At 36.0% G+C, this 18,030-nt stretch overlaps 1 protein-coding gene across 3 annotated transcripts in view; it reads right to left on the minus strand.

Annotated features, from left to right (window-relative positions):
* tpk1 (thiamin pyrophosphokinase 1) overlaps positions 1-18,030 on the minus strand; it is a 61,898-nt gene that overhangs the window by 28,987 nt on the left and 14,881 nt on the right. For all 3 annotated transcript variants that reach the window (XM_052595882.1, XM_052595885.1, XM_052595884.1), the window contains 2 exons: positions 11,261-11,330; positions 2,366-2,438 (listed from right to left, as the gene is read on the minus strand). In XM_052595882.1, the coding sequence (XP_052451842.1) occupies positions 2,366-2,438; positions 11,261-11,330 (143 nt within the window). The remainder of the gene's footprint in view (positions 1-2,365; positions 2,439-11,260; positions 11,331-18,030) is intronic.

Below are 18,030 nucleotides of genomic sequence, written 5' to 3' on the forward strand. Positions count from 1 at the left end.
TAGATCTTTTTTAAGTTGTAATTAACATAATATTAATCTAATTATATAAAATTAACTGGTTTCTAACTACTAGAAAAGTATAACTGTAAATGGTCCTAAACTTTAAAGCAAAAAAATCTAAATCTTGGCTGAAAGTGGCACAATTTAAGCAAAATTACTCCTATGAAATATTTTTTGTTAATTTCCACAACAAAATATTTAAATATTTAAGAGTTTGATGGGACTGACAAAATCAGATCAAGCATTTGTATAAAATTGGGGTTAAAGGGGAAAACAGCAGCCTCTTTAAATTAAAGTTTAGAAACTTTAAAGATGATAAGAGACTGCCTTCTCCAAACAAGCACCTCATTTCGCTTTTTGTGTGTTTTGTAAATGGGATCTCTTGTTGTGTGAATTCTTTGAGTATCAGGACGGGCAGAGGTGAACCTGCTGCAATTAGGTTTTTAAATGATTTATTATAAATATATATGTTTTATATGTGTGCTGTGTTGCTACTGTAAGTGAATGTGCACTGCTGTCTACACAAAGAAATGCCATCGCTTGAATCTAGTCTCAGTTTCCTCCAATGGCTGCATATACAGTACATGGCCGTCGCAGGTGATTTCTCAATCGCAGCAGGTATCACAAAAATCCCACAACCAAACGTCAGCCGAGAAGCTTGTTTCTGTTGCGGCTTGATTGTTCCTTTATCCTCCACAGAGCATCACTCTGGTTTTATTCCTTTTCAAACCCATTTAAATTCAGCCGTCATGCTTTGTCAAACTTCGGTTCCCCCAAAAGCCGCATACACCGGCTTAGGAATGACATAAAAATGCATGTATGCAGGATTATAACAATGCAAATAACCTCTGGTACTCATTACTTAGCAGATGGTTTTCATTCAAACTGATGTACAGTACACTAATTTCAGAGACGGTCCCGCTGGAGAAGAGTGCAGTTCAGTGCTTTACTCTAGGGCACAGTGGAGGCCTCTCTGTAACACTTCACAGGTTCACCAGCTTTGTTAAGAGCTCTAGCCACATGTGGTGATATTTATGATTATGAAAGCTGTGAGGTTTTGTTCACACCACACTGCACCTTTCCAGAATGACAGGAAATCTACATGACTCGAGGAAGTGAGTGGCTGGGGGTATGACTGGAAAGGACAAAATATGAATCTCAATCAGAAAGTGTGTCAGCCCAAGTTTGTTTGCAAAGAACTTGCATTAATATTTAACTTATTTTTATATCAGGACCAAAAAGTGCTTAAAATCAAACAATGACATTCATTAATATTAAAATGAACTTCATAGACCAAATATTATGCAAAGATATTAACATAAAACAAGCTAAATAGGAAAAAAACTGACAATTCTGGTTTCTAAATGATGATTCAGTTTTAGTAGTTTTGTGCTCTAGGCCAGTGGTTTTCAAGCTTTTTAATGTCAAGGACCCCTAAATGTGAAGCTTAAAAATATAACCCTCATATGTTTAAATATTATGCTAAAATCCTAAATTACAAAGCAGATACATATTTAATTTACAAATACCCAATTATATTGTAAAAAGAGTGTGAAATTAAAATACAACATGCTTCCAAAATGAAACAATCATCTTATTTGGTCTCATTATTAGCAAATTATCATAATCTCTGGAAATGTTTGGATAAATTAAAAAAACAAGATAGAATAAAATAATAGTATAATTCTTTAGTGTTAAAAATGAAGAATGTTCATAATTATTTTTTATATTTTTATTTAATATATTAATTTAATCCATTCACTTGGATAGGCCTGCTGTGCTGCTTAATATTTTTTGGAACCTGTGACACTTTTCAGGATTCTTAATAGAAAAAACTGAAAAAAAAAAAAAAATTAATAACAGCATTTGTGCATAATAGACATCTTTAACGAAATATTTAACGATTAACACATTGCTGTTCTTAAAAAAAAAAAAAAATTATATATATATATATATATATATATATATATATATATATATATATATATATATATATATATATATATATATATATATATATATATATAGAAGTATTAAGCAGCACAAATGTTTCCATTTCACAGGCCCCCAAACCACCTCCCTGGAACAAACTTTAATGCAAAAAATATAAATATGCAATTTTTACAGTATTATTTTTATTATTGCATTGAGCACTACGTATAATGTATTAGAATATACATGCAAAGCATTTTTGGATGGCCCTGTGACCTTTAACTACAACAATTTTAGTAGAGGAATACACCACAAAACGATTCCAACACTCTTGCAATACAATTACCTTGGTTAAAAATAGGGACAATTTAAGATATGGACATTAAAGAAAGTTAGAGACATCACAAGAGAGTCCCAGAGAGAGTAAGCTTACCTTTTGTGTGTAAAATGCCTTGACCTCTGGCAGGATTGAATCAAAGTCTCCATTTATGTAGTCTGGGAGAAAACTTAATGGGAAGAGAGAAAGAAACCGATGTGAGAGAGAGCGGGAGGAGAGGGTGATGGGTAAAAAGAGCACAATTTGTGCAGCCATCAGATCCTTTATTCATGTGAAATGAAGGTGCATCTTTGACACGGGCCATGGAAAGCTTCAGTGACAGGACCCCACCAGCGCCATTCAACGCCTGCCAGTCACAGCACTATCTGTCCCCAGTCATGACAAAAGCGACACAGACAGCCTCTTGACACAGTGAGGGGTTGAGAGAATTGATGCAGGCTGCGCCGTCGCTGTATACCTCACACCAAACTCCTGCAACAGAGATTTACGATATATATGGAGGCGATGACAAGATTTTCTTCGCTTAGATGGGCAGAGTATTCATTTTGAGAAAGGCAGATCATGTCGCAGCTTCTTTCGTTTTATTCCCTGAGAGCAGAAAGGCAGTTGGGTATCATTAAAAGGTAGGCATTAAAGCATAAAGACTTGATGTTATGATTTCACGCTCTGCTAGGCGGTGCATGTAGCCGCTGAATGAGCAAAGATGCGCTGCCAAGCTGGTTCAAGAGTAACACTGCAGCGGATTACAGGAACGCTATCTTCATCTCACAGCTGAACCTGAGGCCCAATGAGGAGGAGAACACTGTACAGATATAACTTTGTTACAAACAGGTTGTGTGGGGAATAGGGCTGGGATAAACGATTATTTTTTAAACAATTAATCTAGCGATTATTTTCTCGATGCATCGATTAATCTAACGATTAATTTTTCCAGACCAATTCGATTTCGATTATCTCCCCATTAATTGACTACTAACAATTTATACATGTTGATTTACATATCTGAATGAAAAAAACATGAATTCCTTAACATTGCAATATATGTTTATTGCTCTTAAAATTACAAAATAAAAGACTGACTAAGAATGCATTACTTTGCACTTGTATAGAGATAGCATTCAATAAAACCTTGAAGCCTTGAAATCACATAGCTTACTGAAACAAGCTTACTGAACACATACGGCCTAGCTTACTGAAAAAAAGTTCTTCTTTCAGATGAAAATAACAACAACTTTATGTCTAGCATTCAATAAAAAAGGTCACCCAAAATACTTGTTTAGAGCAATTGAAAGAATAAGGTAACCAATGTAAACTTGAGGGCTTTAAGCTAATACAGAGAGTGCTTTTCAAAAAAAAAAAAAAAATGAACAGTGGGAGCCAGCAGACTGTCATGGAGAAAAAAAAATCTCTGAATGCTCCACGTGAAACTTTGGCGTTCTGCCCTTTTTCTATCGTGTCTAATGATTTTGGTTAATATGCGAGAGAGAGAGAGAGAGAGAGAGAGAGAGAGAGAGAGAGAGAGAGAGAGAGCAAGACAGCGCTCGTGTAGTTTGAAGACTGTGAGTGCGCGAGCGTTCGTGAAACTTTGTTGTTTCGCCCTTTTTCTATTGTGTTTAATGATTTTGTTTAATATGCACAAGGGAGAGAGAGAGCAATAAGCGATCGTGTTGTCTGAAGACTGTGAGTGCGACCGCAGCCGGGGCTTTTTCGCGTACGCGCCCTTTCAGGCGCAGCAGTCATTCTATTCTACATCACTCACCGATGAAATAAGGCTTTGACAGCCACCAAAAAGAAATATCAATGCAGAAAAACCCTGGATTGGTTATATAACGTTGGACAGAATGTTGATCCGGCCAAGGCATATATTCAGCGCACATAAGGTAAACGTTTTGCAAATGTTTTTTAGAGAAATAAAAACAGGTCGACGAATCGATGTGCATATTTAGCGTCGACGTATTTTTTGCGTCGACGTCATCGATGACCTCGATGCGTTGTCCCAGCCCTAGTGGGGAATAAAAGCCAATTCAATGGCACTAAAGTAACATTAAGTTTGCCAAGACAGTTATCAGTATTAGTAGCATTTGCATTTAAAAAAAATCATTGTTCTTTTAGTGCTTTTAAGCCACAGTTATTTCAGAAAAAATATATATATATTTCTGCTGCCAAGTGATGAAATCATTTCAATAACAAATTTGAGACAAACTTCTAAACAATTCAACAAAAATGGAATCAAATTCATGGACTAAATTATATAAACAACAATACTAAGTAAAACATTTTTGATTCACTAAAAAGAAATGACAATTGAACAATTTATATTCAGGATCAGATTAGACTGGTTGCCCTATTTTTTTGATCCACTAAAAAGATTCAAGAGTCATTCGTTTGGGAATCAGGGTACACTGATAATGCCATATGTGTTTGTGTTTGACTAAGAAGAACTGATTTGTAGAGTCATTCGTTCGGGAATTAGAGTACATTGGGTGAGCTGTATGTTTTTTTTTTATTAATTTAAGAGAAAAGACTCAAAATAACCATTCTTTAAAAAATCAGACTACTGTTGAATGTGTCCGATTTACTAAAAAGAAGATTTGTTTGTGGAGTCATTCATTCTGAAATACGACTAGACTAGACAAGACAAGACAAGAACTGACTCACAAGAGTCATTCATCTGGGTATTGAACTACATTGGTTGTACTGTTTTTTTTTTGATTAACCAAAAAGAACACTCACAAGAGTGATTTGTTCAGGAAATATACTAGACTGGTTGGGCTTGTTGTTTAATTCATTAAAAAGATCTGACTCGCAAGAGTTATTTGTTTAGGAATTGAACTGTAATGGTTGTAATGTAATGGTTTGATTGATTAAAAACTGACGTGACATGTGGCCAAGTATTGTGACCCAAACTCGGAATTAGTGCTCTGCATTTAACCCATCCAAAGTGCACACACACAGCAGTGAACACACAAATCGTGAACACACACCCGGAGCAGTGGGCAGCCATTTATGCTGCAGCGCCCGGGGAGCAGTTGGGGGTTCGGTGGCTTGCTCAAGGGCACCTAAGTCATGGTATTGAAGGCGGGAGAGAGCGCTGTACATTCACTCCCCCCACCCACAATCCCTGCTGGTACAAGACTCGAACCTGCAACCTTTGGGTTATGAGTCCAACTCTCTAAGAGTCATTCATTTGGGAATCACACTACACTGGTCACATCATATGTTTTTTTTATTCATTTAAAATAGGCAGAAAAGAACTATTCATTTAGAAATCAGATAAGTAATGCTCGGTGCTTCTGCTTTACTAAAATGAAGACTCACTTTGTGGAGTCAATCATTTTAGTACCTCTGTCCATAACAGTGAAAAACGAACATGGGAAAACCATTAATAGAACTGTGAAATGTAGATCCACAAGTGATTAAGCTTATTATGTAATGTTAAGATTAAACATGGTTATATAATTTGTGACCCTATAGATAACCCAGAACACTTTTGGCTTTGATCCAGGGTTCAATGTGTGAGAAAAAGCAATTCAAAGCAACCAAATTTCCTGTTGTGTTTTCTGTAACAGACTCCAAGTTAAACAGGTAACCATAAATAACCCTCAGCAGTGACAGTTCTGCGGCCACATTAAGGTGAAGCTAAATGAAACCTTTCCTTTTTACATTTTATCAGTAAAAAAGCTTATTTCCACCACAAAGCTCAAATTGGAGGCAAAATACACCTCTTTTACATTCAAATTAAAGTGTCACTTAAAGTTAATCAAAATTCAGGGACTATACCTCATTGGAAAAGTACTCGATTTGGACCGGCACAGAGAAAATTAGGATTAAGAATTGAAGTAATTCCAGAAGGTCAAGACCAAAGCCAATGGGAGAACCTGAGACCAGACACCCTGTCGCATCAGATGCTTCATTCATTTTGTCACAGCCCAAAGAGGCAAGACAGACAGACGAGATCACAGTTATCGCTCCGGCTTTCTTGTTTTTTCCTTGTTACACACTCTAAAATAACATCAATGAGAATGTGGGGAGGTGAAAATTGAGCTCCCAAGTGACATTCAAGAACAAAACTACATGCCAATCCTTAAACGTCTTGTATTTTGATGCAGCCTTTCTTTGCTAATAAACGTGACCGTTCATCAACAGGAGAACTTCATATTGCGCAGAACAAATTTTGCTCTATTTTGTACGTCAATAAGCCCACTAAGGACTTAAATAACAGATCGCCTGCTTAATGCCTGGCAGTTCCACACACCCCTCAGAATATCAAGAGACCTCTTCAGCTGTTGCTTCATTACAGACAGTCTAGTGAAATCATCAAGCTGGCCCTCATGAGTGGATCATCTGAACAGACGATCAGCTTTTGATTATGCCTCTGAGTTCATTTTCGACTCCTTTATAATCAACAATGGTCACACAAGTACTTCAGAATAACTACACCCGCACAGCACGTACCGAGCTGGAGTACAGTACATTCATGTGCAACCAGAAATGATGTCACCTAAGTACATCCGAATATACTTCACTTCGCTGCTACATATGCATAGTTGTGGTGATGATGTCACAAGTCCCTGATTATACAACCTCAACAACTGGACATTTCTTTAAACGTTATTACTTATTTCATAATGTATGTGGACAGTGTGTATGTGTCATTTACACAAAGAATTCTTAAAGGAATATGATAATAATGGTTGAATAATGGTTTTAAAAATGGTGATTTAACTGTAAAAGACTTCTGTAGAGGTAAATTACAGCTGCAAAAACCCTAAATTACTAACATTACAAGTGAACTATAAGAGGATAATAAAATGTTATAAAAGTGCAGACTATGGCTGCTTTTAGATATGGAGTGATTGTGAAATAATAAATTACTGTCTGAAAAGACTTTACATCTTTAACATTCATTGTAAAAAATTATATTTTATGATGCCAATGCATCATTTGAAACCTGCTACTGTGCTTTCATTAGGGTTCATTGTCAGTATAATAATAATATATAATAATGTCGGTCTCTTAATAATATAGAAGTTTCTTATGCTCACCTAGACTGCACTTATTTGTTAAATTAATTTAAAATGTAACTTTTTTCTATTCGAAAATAATTTGAAATGTAATTTATTCCTGCTATTTTCGTCAGGCATTACTCCAGTGTCAAACAATCTTACAATATCAATATAATATGCTAATTTCTTATGAATGATAAAAAAAAACAAAAAAAAAACTAAAACTAAAACAGTTGTGCTGCTTACTATTCTCTGATCACTGCAATACATTTTTAAAGATTCTTTAATGAACCCCCCCCCCCAAAAAACAGTATAATATAATATAATATAATATAATATAATATAATATAATATAATATAAAATAATATAATATAATATAATATAATATAATATAATATAATATAATATAATATAATATAATATAATATATAAAAAGTTATGAAGTCCAAAGCAAGAAGCTCTCACTTGTTTCTCGCTGACTTCAACATTAACTGTTTCAAAATAAATATATTTATATACGAATCAAACAGTTAATAAAAATCTGAACATTGGCAGATTACCCAGAGAGCAATTGGTGTTGATAATCCAGGCAGTCTGGGACTAGAAAACTGTTTCATAATAATGGCCGTTACCATCTGCAAATGGCAGAATAAAGCATAGTATGTTTTATGAGCTCCAAGCAATAGCGTGTTCACTGCTTCAGTTCAAATAAAGCTGAGCTTTCTAAACTAATCAAAGTACTGGGAAAGGTCAATGCGGTAATTACATTTAAGGCACTGTGAGATAATACAGGATATGTCTTGATCTGGGAACCAGCTCCTCTGAAGATTTCTCTCCCTGTCAGCTTCTGTTTGCACAGGAAGATTAAAAATGAATAATTACTGTGGATGCATGTAATTAGGCAAGGCCAGAGGTCTGCCAGACATATGAAATATGTTCCGGTCCTGCATCAGAAAGACTTCGGGGAATGTGCAGTCGCTGGTCTAAACGAATCAGCTGTTGCTCACAAATGAGTATAAAACAACAATCAGATGCCACAACGTGCAACCTGATTAGATACATGTAGTAGGTTTTGGAAAACTCCGTTTTCAATTAAAGGGACAGTTCACACACACACACACAAAAAATCTGTCATTGCTTATGCATGCTCATGGCAAGATTATGAAAGCAAATGAGGAGTGGAATGGTTTAGCTCTCAAATGACAAAGACGAATCATAGAAGTACCACATTTGTGTTTCAAATGACTTACGTATGTGCCACATTTCCAAGTCTTCTGGTCATATGACATCTCTTGTGTGAGAAGCAGATCACATTTAAAGTCCATTGATATTCCTGTCTTCCAGTGAGTTGGTAACACTGGCAAATGATCACTGTGTCAGTGAGTCTGATATGAATCAGTTCTATTAATGAACAAATCACAGACCATGTTTTGAGAACCGGATCAACCGATTCATTAAAAATATCTGAATCATTCAAACCAGTTTTATGGATTGGATCAAGTGATTTACTTAAAGATTTGAATCATTCAGTTTTTTTGAACTAAAACAATAAATCTAAATCACTCAGAGCATTCTTTTGAACTGAATAAAAAAATGCTCTGAATGATTTCGAAAAAAAAAAATCGAATTATTCAGATCAGCTTTGAGAGATCAAATAATTCACTAATTAATAAGTAATTTATTAATTAGATCAACTAATTCACTTAAGGATCTTAATCGTTCGGATTCGTTTGAGAACTGAATAAAACAATTAATTAAAAATATATGAATAATTCAGACCTTTTTTTTTTTTCAAATGAAGCTGAAAATGAAATGAAATCGAATCATTTGACAAATCTGAATTAAGACCAGTTTTGTGAATCGAATCAGCAAATTCATTGAAAAGATTTGAATTATTCAGATTGGTTTTGTGAACTTGATAAATCGATTTATTAATTATATATTTATGGAATACCATGAGGATAAGTAGATGACAGAAATGTCATTTTGGCCTGAACAATCCCTTTCAATTCCTTCAAAAAAATATGAATTCCTTAATTTCATCTAAGGAGAACCAAAAAAGCACCGCAACTGTTGATAATATATTCATTTCCAAATAAGGAATATTTTGCTTGATGCTCAGACCCAATTAATTTCCAGCGAGTAGATACTCCCCAGTGACACTGCATATGGCTAGCTGTCTGTAGAAGGCTTCCATACTCTCTTCTGGCAGCTCTGAATAAAATCTACAGATGACAACAAAAGCATATGGAGTAAAGCAATGACAGGTACAAGAGAATTGATGGATGTGACATGGAACAGGGCCTGCTGTATGTGTGCATTCAAAAGATATTGTTTATTTTTTGGAACGTCCTTTGAGGTGTCTTTTGCAGTGCTGCTGCAAGCTGATAAGCTCAAAACAACAAGCTTCTGACGACTGCAGTCGAAACATACATACAGTGCGCTGAATGGATCATTAGCTCCTCACGAAGGCATTCGCACTCTCTTAAATATGCCTGCCGTCACAATAAACCCGCTGTTTTGAAGCAGCAGCTCAGTCTATTGTACGTAGCTTAATATATATCTATTTTATCTCATTTGCTGTGATTTCAATCCTATTTCTATCCTTTAAAACGCTATTTTACTGGCTCAAGCTTCTTAACAACAATATCATACTTATTCATTTCAGATTTAAAGAGTTTTCAGTAATTAAAGGATATTAACAATCATTGTGATGCCATAAAAAGACAAACAAAAATTTACATAAAATCTGAATCAATGCAATTATGAAGTTCACCCAAAATGAAGATATTTTAAAGAATGCTAGTAAAAAACTGTGGAAGCCAATGGCTACCAGCAACTGTTTGGTTACCAACATTCTTTAAAATATTTTCATTTATGTTCTAGTAAAGAAAGAAACTCTTAAAGGTTCAGAATAAGTTAATGGTGAGTAATATATGATGACAGAATTTTCATTTGGAAATTTACAATGCAAGTGAATGAGGCCAATCTGTAAACAAAAAAATGCTTAATTTTTCACAATATCCATATTAACATGGTTTTATTGTAAAAAAAAGGGAAAAACACTAAACTTTTTCTCTTTGTAGTCTGTACAACCTGTGCTTTTGGTCTCTGTACAAACAACTTTGTTGCCAGGGAAACATAATGGCAAAACTTAAAAAAAAACGATAATTCTAAGTCTCAAATTTTTGTTTACAAATTCCCAAAACTGGTTCCATTCGCAACAATGAATGCACAATGTAATCTCAATTTCTGCTATTTGCAAATTAATCAAGGGATACAAGTATAAAAGTAACAATAATTATTATTATTCGCCTACGTTACACCACATGCTGTCACTTGAGCTTAAGTTGTATTAAACCTGGAATATTTATTTAACAAAAACAAACATTGTCTCACAATTCATGAGCTTTCCAAATGCAAAGGCACTAATGGTATCAACATACTATATTAGTATATTAGTCTATAAAACAAATATGCTATATTCCTTTTTTCATTCTTTTTGGAGCTTAACTACTAAAAGTATTTTAGGTGTCAAAATAACAACACTGGAATGCCATGAGGCTGAGTAAACAATGGCAGAATTTTCATTTCAAAATAAACAAACGCACCAGTATGTGTTAAGTCCCATCACATAGTTGTGAGTTCGGTGCTTGGAGAGTCTGAGACTCTGCGTTATTTTTAGGTTGTAGAACAAAAAGGAACCCAAACAAAAGAAAACAATTGTAAACTGCTCTGGAGGGGAGAGAAGTACCCAATTTAGAGGCCTGGAGATGAATCTGGCCTGTCAGGCACTGACAAAAGGTGATGGATTAGGAGTTAAGTCCTCTGAAAGCACTCTGGCAAGCGGGATACTCCTGAGGCCTCCTACAAGTCCAGCCGTTCTGAGAATGAACATGTGCAATGACACCAGAACCTTGACATCTCCAGATCCATCTCTGCCCTCCGAGTCAATCGTGATGGGAGCCAAAATAGGGTTCTCACCTCTCGCGACGACCCTCCGTGAGCCGGTACAGATGATTGGCACCTCCATCTGCACATGCTCGGATCTTGGCTGAAATGGCAGAAAAGAAACAGGAGGTGCTTAGATGAATCCTTGATCCATTACAACTCAAATGTAGACGTAAAGATGAGTGAAGAGATAAATATCATTGAAATCACATTATACTGCTATACGTTTGAAGCCATTTTTGAGCCCATCTCGGTAACTGCTGACATGCTGAAATGAAAACAAATAGATTATTCTAGATCATGGCCTGGCTGACAGTAATGGCTCCCTTGTGCCTTTCGCGAAAGCACTAATCATTTCAGGATGAAGGTCACTCGGTCCTGTCAGGATCATCATTGATTCTGATAAGCATGGTGAGCCTTGTCATTTTCAAGGTAAGGCAAATGGGAAGCTAAATCCAGTTAAACAGGCTACTGGTCAAATCTACATAATGATTCTTGATCGGCATTGTATGTAAAACTACATGTACTGTATCATATAATGATGTCTTTAGTAATGCCTCTTATATGAGTATTTTTTATATAAAAATATATACAATTATATACAATAAACATTACATTTATAATGAATCTGTTATCTATAATTAAATAAATAAATATCTAACTAGTTTTTGTATGATTATAATATATAATTATATAAGAAAAAATATTTCATGCATATATATATATATATATATATATATATATACACACACAATGCATGAAAATGTGCATAAGGCATTATGGAAACATTTATAAAGGGCTAAACAGACTTCAAGTAAAGTGTTACCAGAGGTTTGGTTTAATTTTTTTTTTATTCAGCGCAGGCTGACAAATCTGGGAAAGGTGTAGCGGCGTATGATCAGTTATAAATGTACAAAAAATAACATCTAAAAGTGACATTAAAATGAGAATCCCGCTGACTTTGAAGTCTGACATGAGCAGAAGTTCAGAGAAAGTGCTCTTGACTTTTTGTAGCTGATGAACTAAAGCACACAGATGTGGGATTCAGTCTCTAGAAACTAGCAAGAAGTAACAAACAGGAATTTAATACACAGAACATCTTCACTGAATAAATTAGTTATTTTAAACCAGGTGCTGTGAGAGTGATGTTTTTTTTTTTCCTTTGAAGGCTTTTTTTCTTCCATTTATCAAGTAGCTTGGTTATAAGCCTGAAAATATTATTTAAAACCACAAAACCCCAATGGTATAACATTTATAAACAAACAGAGGTGACTTTTATGTTTTTTCCAATTTATTCTGTGAAAAAGGGAGGGAACATTTTCACGGCTGCATGAAACAAAAATGATTTTCTGTTACGCTCATAAGAGTGAGGAATCGTCACAAAGATCATGTTAAGATGAACGTTATCTTGCCAGCAAAACTGGTTTATAGCCAAAGCATCAAGGGAAGAGAACTGCATCATATGCCTCATGAATAATGGAATTTGTTTGCAACCCACTGCTGCGATCCTATTGGACATGATGGCTTTAGGCTTACTGTTAAAAAAAAAGGTGAAAGTCAAGGAGGTTTAAGGGAAACATTTTAAACAGTTAAACACGTACAAATCAATTGTCACTACTTTTTATCCGCTTGGTGACACAGGAGGGGGTGGAAGCGCTTGTGAATAACACAAGAACATTCACTTTCAATTCACATAGTACCTTTAATGACTGAATTAAAGTCTGCACTCTTGAAAACGTGATAATAAACTTTGTGACTGCTTGCAAAGGGTCATCTTGCTCTGGATTGCCTTCGCTGTCTGTTCTCCCACTTGTCTAGACTTCTAAACAATGTCTTAGACTCTACACTAACTTAACATCTACCTATATAGTGTTATTTATCTGCAGTCTAAAAGCTCTTTTGTGGTCAATGACTGATTGACATAAACCGAAGATCAAAGAATTACATGATAAAAGCCAAATGAATGCTTCTATGAAATCTTTAAACATTTTCAAGCACATCCATCCGCCTGTCTATTGAACCAGAAAAAGGCCCCTAAATGAATTTAAGGCAAATTCCCTGCATGCACTTATGGTTACACTTTAGTATAGGGACTAGGGATGCACAATATTGGATTTTGGCCGATATTCGATATGTCGATATTTTCAAAATAATTTTGGCCGATGCCGATACCGATATATATACAAATTTTTCGCCTGATATATTTAAACTTTAATTTTACTGAAGAGAAATCCATGTATCTCTTTTGTACTGATTCTACCATAAATGTATTATTTTACAAATGTAGACAGACATTCACATCTGGAAAACAGGTCAATTATTTCACTTGGAGAATATCGGTTTGGCTCATCGGCATGTCTATTATAAGCATATTGGCTGTTTCTTAGTGAAAGTGACGTGACACACAGTCAAGTATGGTGACCCATACTTTGAATTCGTGTTCTGCATTTAACCCATCCACAGTGCAAACACACAGCAGTGAATACACACACACACACAGTGAACACACACCTGGAGCAGTGGGCAGCCGTTTATGCTGCGTTTCCAGAGGAGCAGTTGAGGGGTCGGTGCCTTGCTCAAGGGCCCCTCAGTCATGGTATTAAGGGTGTACATTCACTTCCCCCAACTACAATTACTGTTTATGTCTGCTTTTGGATTGGGAGTCAGACTCTCTAACCATTAGGCCACGACTTCCCCGTACTTATAAAAAACATTCTGCATGACCATATTCTATATTCCTAATCCTACCAATACCCAAACTTACCAACTACCACTATTAATTAATTAGTTAGAAACAGCAAATTTAGGAGTTTATTGAGGCAAAATTTGTAATTAATTGTTGGTTAATAATAAGAACTGGACCTTAAAGTGTTAGTTCACCCAAAAATGAATATTTTACTCACCCTCAAGCTATCCTACGTGTATATGACTTTCTGCTTTCAGACTTCAATCAGAGTTACAGTGCCGTGAAAAGGTTTTTGCCCACTTCCTGTTTTTATATATATATATATTCTCTGACCATGGTTCGCTGGAGTCCCAAAGCCTTAGAAATGTTTTTATACCCTTTCTAGGCTGATACATGTCAACTATTTTGTTTTTTCATCTGTTCTTGAATTTCTTTAGATCGTGGCATGATGTGTTATTCTTTAAACATGCTTCACTTTGTCAGAGAGGTTCAATTTAAGTGATTTCTTGATTCAACATGTCTGGCAGTAATCCGGCCTGGGTGTGGCTAGTGAAGTTTAACTCAGATTTCTAAAATAATGTGGTTAATCACTGTTCACAGCCCAAAAAGTAGTCAAATAAAACACATCAATCCATGATAAAACATGCCTCCAGAGGGTGAACAAAGGCCTTCTGTAGCGAATCAATGTGTTTTTAAAAAAAAAAATTATATAAACAGTTTTGTGTAACTTCTGCTAATTGTTGTGTGCATGTTCACGAGAGACTGCCTTTCTAGTGGATGCCGCCGGATACATGCGTAGGGCAAAAAAACCCAATGTTTGTTTACACAAAAGAAGCAAAGTTTGCTTGCTCCTCTTGGCTTATATCAAAATCCTCTGACCTTATAGTTTACAAATCCTCGTTTTGTACTTACAATTCGTGAACAGTGTTTTGCTTTGTTCTCTCTCAGCTGCACTTCTGTGTCCATCACTAATCACCGCCGTGTTCACTTCACATACATTCAATGTTATCCACTGTCTACGACAGTTAGTAGAAATGAAAGAAAAGTGTTTATAAAATTTGTAATATGATATTTTTCATATAAAAGTTCATCGTTTCACAAAAGGAGGCGTTAATTCACCCATTGGAGCCGTGTGAGGCATGTTTTAATATGGATGGATGCACTTTATTTGACTACTTTTCAACCATAGCTTGGATGAGTCAGGACAGGATTGGATTGGATTTCGTCTGAAAGAAGAAAGCCATATACACCTAAGAAATGCCTTGAGGGTGAGCAAAATGGACTTGGGTGAACTAACCATTTAAAATAAAATGTGACCAAATATAATTATTTATTTGTTTGCAATAAGTATAAAATAAAACACACACACACACACACACCCTACATATTGGCTACAGCATTACTAATCAAACCACACAAAGACTCATACAGAGGAGAAATAACTGAAAAAAGTAGTTTTTGTTTTCTTTGCACACAAAAAGTATTCTTGTTGCTTCTTAAAATTCAAGTTTAACCAAATATGTCACATGGACCATTGTAACAATGTCCTTTCTACATTTCTGGGCCTTAAACAATGTAGTAGTTCCCTTGCTGCAGAATCAAAAAGCTCTCAGATTTCATAAAAAATATCTTAATTTGTGTTTCTGAAGATGAACAAAAGTCTAACGGGTTTGGAACAACTTAAAGAGTAACTAAACCCTAAACTAACTTTTTTTAGTTAATGATCTGTAAGAATGCGGCTTTATTAGTGCTGTTCATTGAGTAACTTTTTGACATTTGAGTATTAAGTGTTTTAAATCTACAATATATGGTGTAAAAACATCTGAGTGATGCCCTCTTCAGTTTGAACGGTGGCTACTGATGTTGATTTTTCCTATTGGATGTTTGCTGTGGTCCGTGACATAAGCGGTGGCAGGTGACGTAAGCAGTTTCCATCTCACAAAGCCCTTGGTATGAGCTACCATGCCCTTGGCAGTATAAAACCATCTTGTTCCATCAAAATCACTTTAGTGAGTCAGGAGTTGGAATTGTGAGTATTGAAAACGATTACGATAGAGTATTTAAGCATCGATTTAGCATATCATTGATATAGTTATTTAGATTATTTTGTGTAGCCTATGTAGTTAATTAGCATAGTTGTTAGTGTAACGCTAGTATTGTTAAGCATAGTTAGTTAGTAGCATAGTATTGCATCAGTTAGGATAGCATAAGTTAGCGTAGATTTATCTGTATTTAGTACAGTGGTCAGGATGGTACGTAGGTGTAGTGTTGCTGGTTGCAACAGCACTGCTGGACTGCATAGTTTTCCAGCAGACTTGAAAATTAGGCACCAGTGGTTGCATGCACTTGGCCTGGAAGACCGTGAGTTCCCACCTAGAGCTGGAGTGTGCAAACTGCATTTTACGCGGGATTGCTTCTCTAACACAATAGAGGTGAAAATGGGCTTCTACACACAGCTCGCGTTGAAAAGCTCGGAAACTGGCCCCATTCTCTCTTGCACGGCTGCTTCGCTAGCATCGTTGGATGCCGATCGCGATACGGGAGTTAAGGGCGCAGTTTGAGCAAGTGGCTCGAACAGATATGGCTCAGACCCTGGCTCTATGTTCACAGACACCTTGACATCTTCCACTTCTGGTGAAGGTGGGGGAGAAAAGTCCTCTACTTCAAATGATCACTCCGTTGCAAAGCTACTTGCGTCACTACAGTCACTCTCCATTTTAGTGACTCTGACGGCAGCTGTCAATTAATCCGTCACTGCGGGTGTCAGGTTCACGCCCCACCCGCTCCGCCCCGCCCTCGGTTCATCCCCTCTATCTCCGCTGTGCTCTGCCCACTTTTCAGCATTTTTCAAATATCGCCAGTGGGTGGAGTCGGGCTCTGACCAGGGGTTTAGTTACCCTTTAAGGATGAAAAACTAATGACAGAATTCTCATTTATGGGTGAACTATGTCTTTATGATATTGTGATATGGTTTATTTATTAAAATAATCATTCCAAATTACTGTGTTAAATCAGTGCCCCGGACCACAAGCTTAGTGTTTTAAGATTATTTAAGGCTTGTTTGTTGTTGTATAATTATCACTTTTTAAAATATTTATTCAAAAAGCAATAAAACACATTTTATAAGGTTCTTTACAATGGTGCAGTTGACTTCTGTCTGTAATGACCCAGATATACTAACAAAGACACAAGTAAAGCGTAAAATCATTTACTCTTCAGTTCTGAAATAATGTCTCATGATGATGCATCCAGGCCAGTCATTCATTAGTTCCCAGACAGCTCAGTTGGTCTGGCAAAGACATCATCATTTGTTCATAGGGTGATTACACTGGTGCTTTCAATGCTGTCTCGAGAGGTGAATCAAAGAAGCTTTTCTGTAAATATTCTCTCAAAGTAAACAGCATGCTACATCTCTAACCAGAAAACAAGGCATAATTCAGTGCAGCCGAGAACTTACAAGCTAGACTTAAAAGCACCGCGCTGAATGCAAATGACTCATTATTTCGACACCAGGCAACTATATTAATATGAAGACTTCAATAAAATGAAGACTTCAAATAAAATGAAGACTTAACCACATGCAGAGCAAAATAGGTAATAGTATAATATCCATAGCCATGGATCTTGAGAATTGACAGCACTTAAGCTGCTTTCAGTTCTAAATGTGCTATGAATATCTAAACAGCCGCAAGATCATGTGATCTGCTTTTCAAGACTTTGAATTTCAGGAGTATCACTGCTGGCTTTTGTTTATACTGTTAATGAACAACAAATTAGTGAGTTCAAAATCAAAATGAGCACAATCAAAATGAACAGAATCTATAATGCTATAAAAGTTTTAACTACTGAAAAGCTTTACAAAAGAGTTTGTGGTGGGTCCTGTGATAGTAAACAACCAAACATTTTCACTTGTGGTGAGGCAGTGTTACGACGTCCGGAGATGCTGGAAGGGGTAAATCATTTGTGAATGCTCTTTCACTGAAGCCCTGGTGCGGGACAGATAACCTTGTAAATAAACACTTCATAATCCACCAGTGGTGCTTCCTCTTCCTGTCATGAACTTTTGCTACTCGGCTGGTGTTTTATGGGGGACAAATATTAATGAGGCAGACTTTGC

Source organism: Carassius gibelio, chromosome B24, assembly GCF_023724105.1.
Source record: "Carassius gibelio isolate Cgi1373 ecotype wild population from Czech Republic chromosome B24, carGib1.2-hapl.c, whole genome shotgun sequence".
NCBI classification, from domain to species: domain Eukaryota; kingdom Metazoa; phylum Chordata; class Actinopteri; order Cypriniformes; family Cyprinidae; genus Carassius; species Carassius gibelio.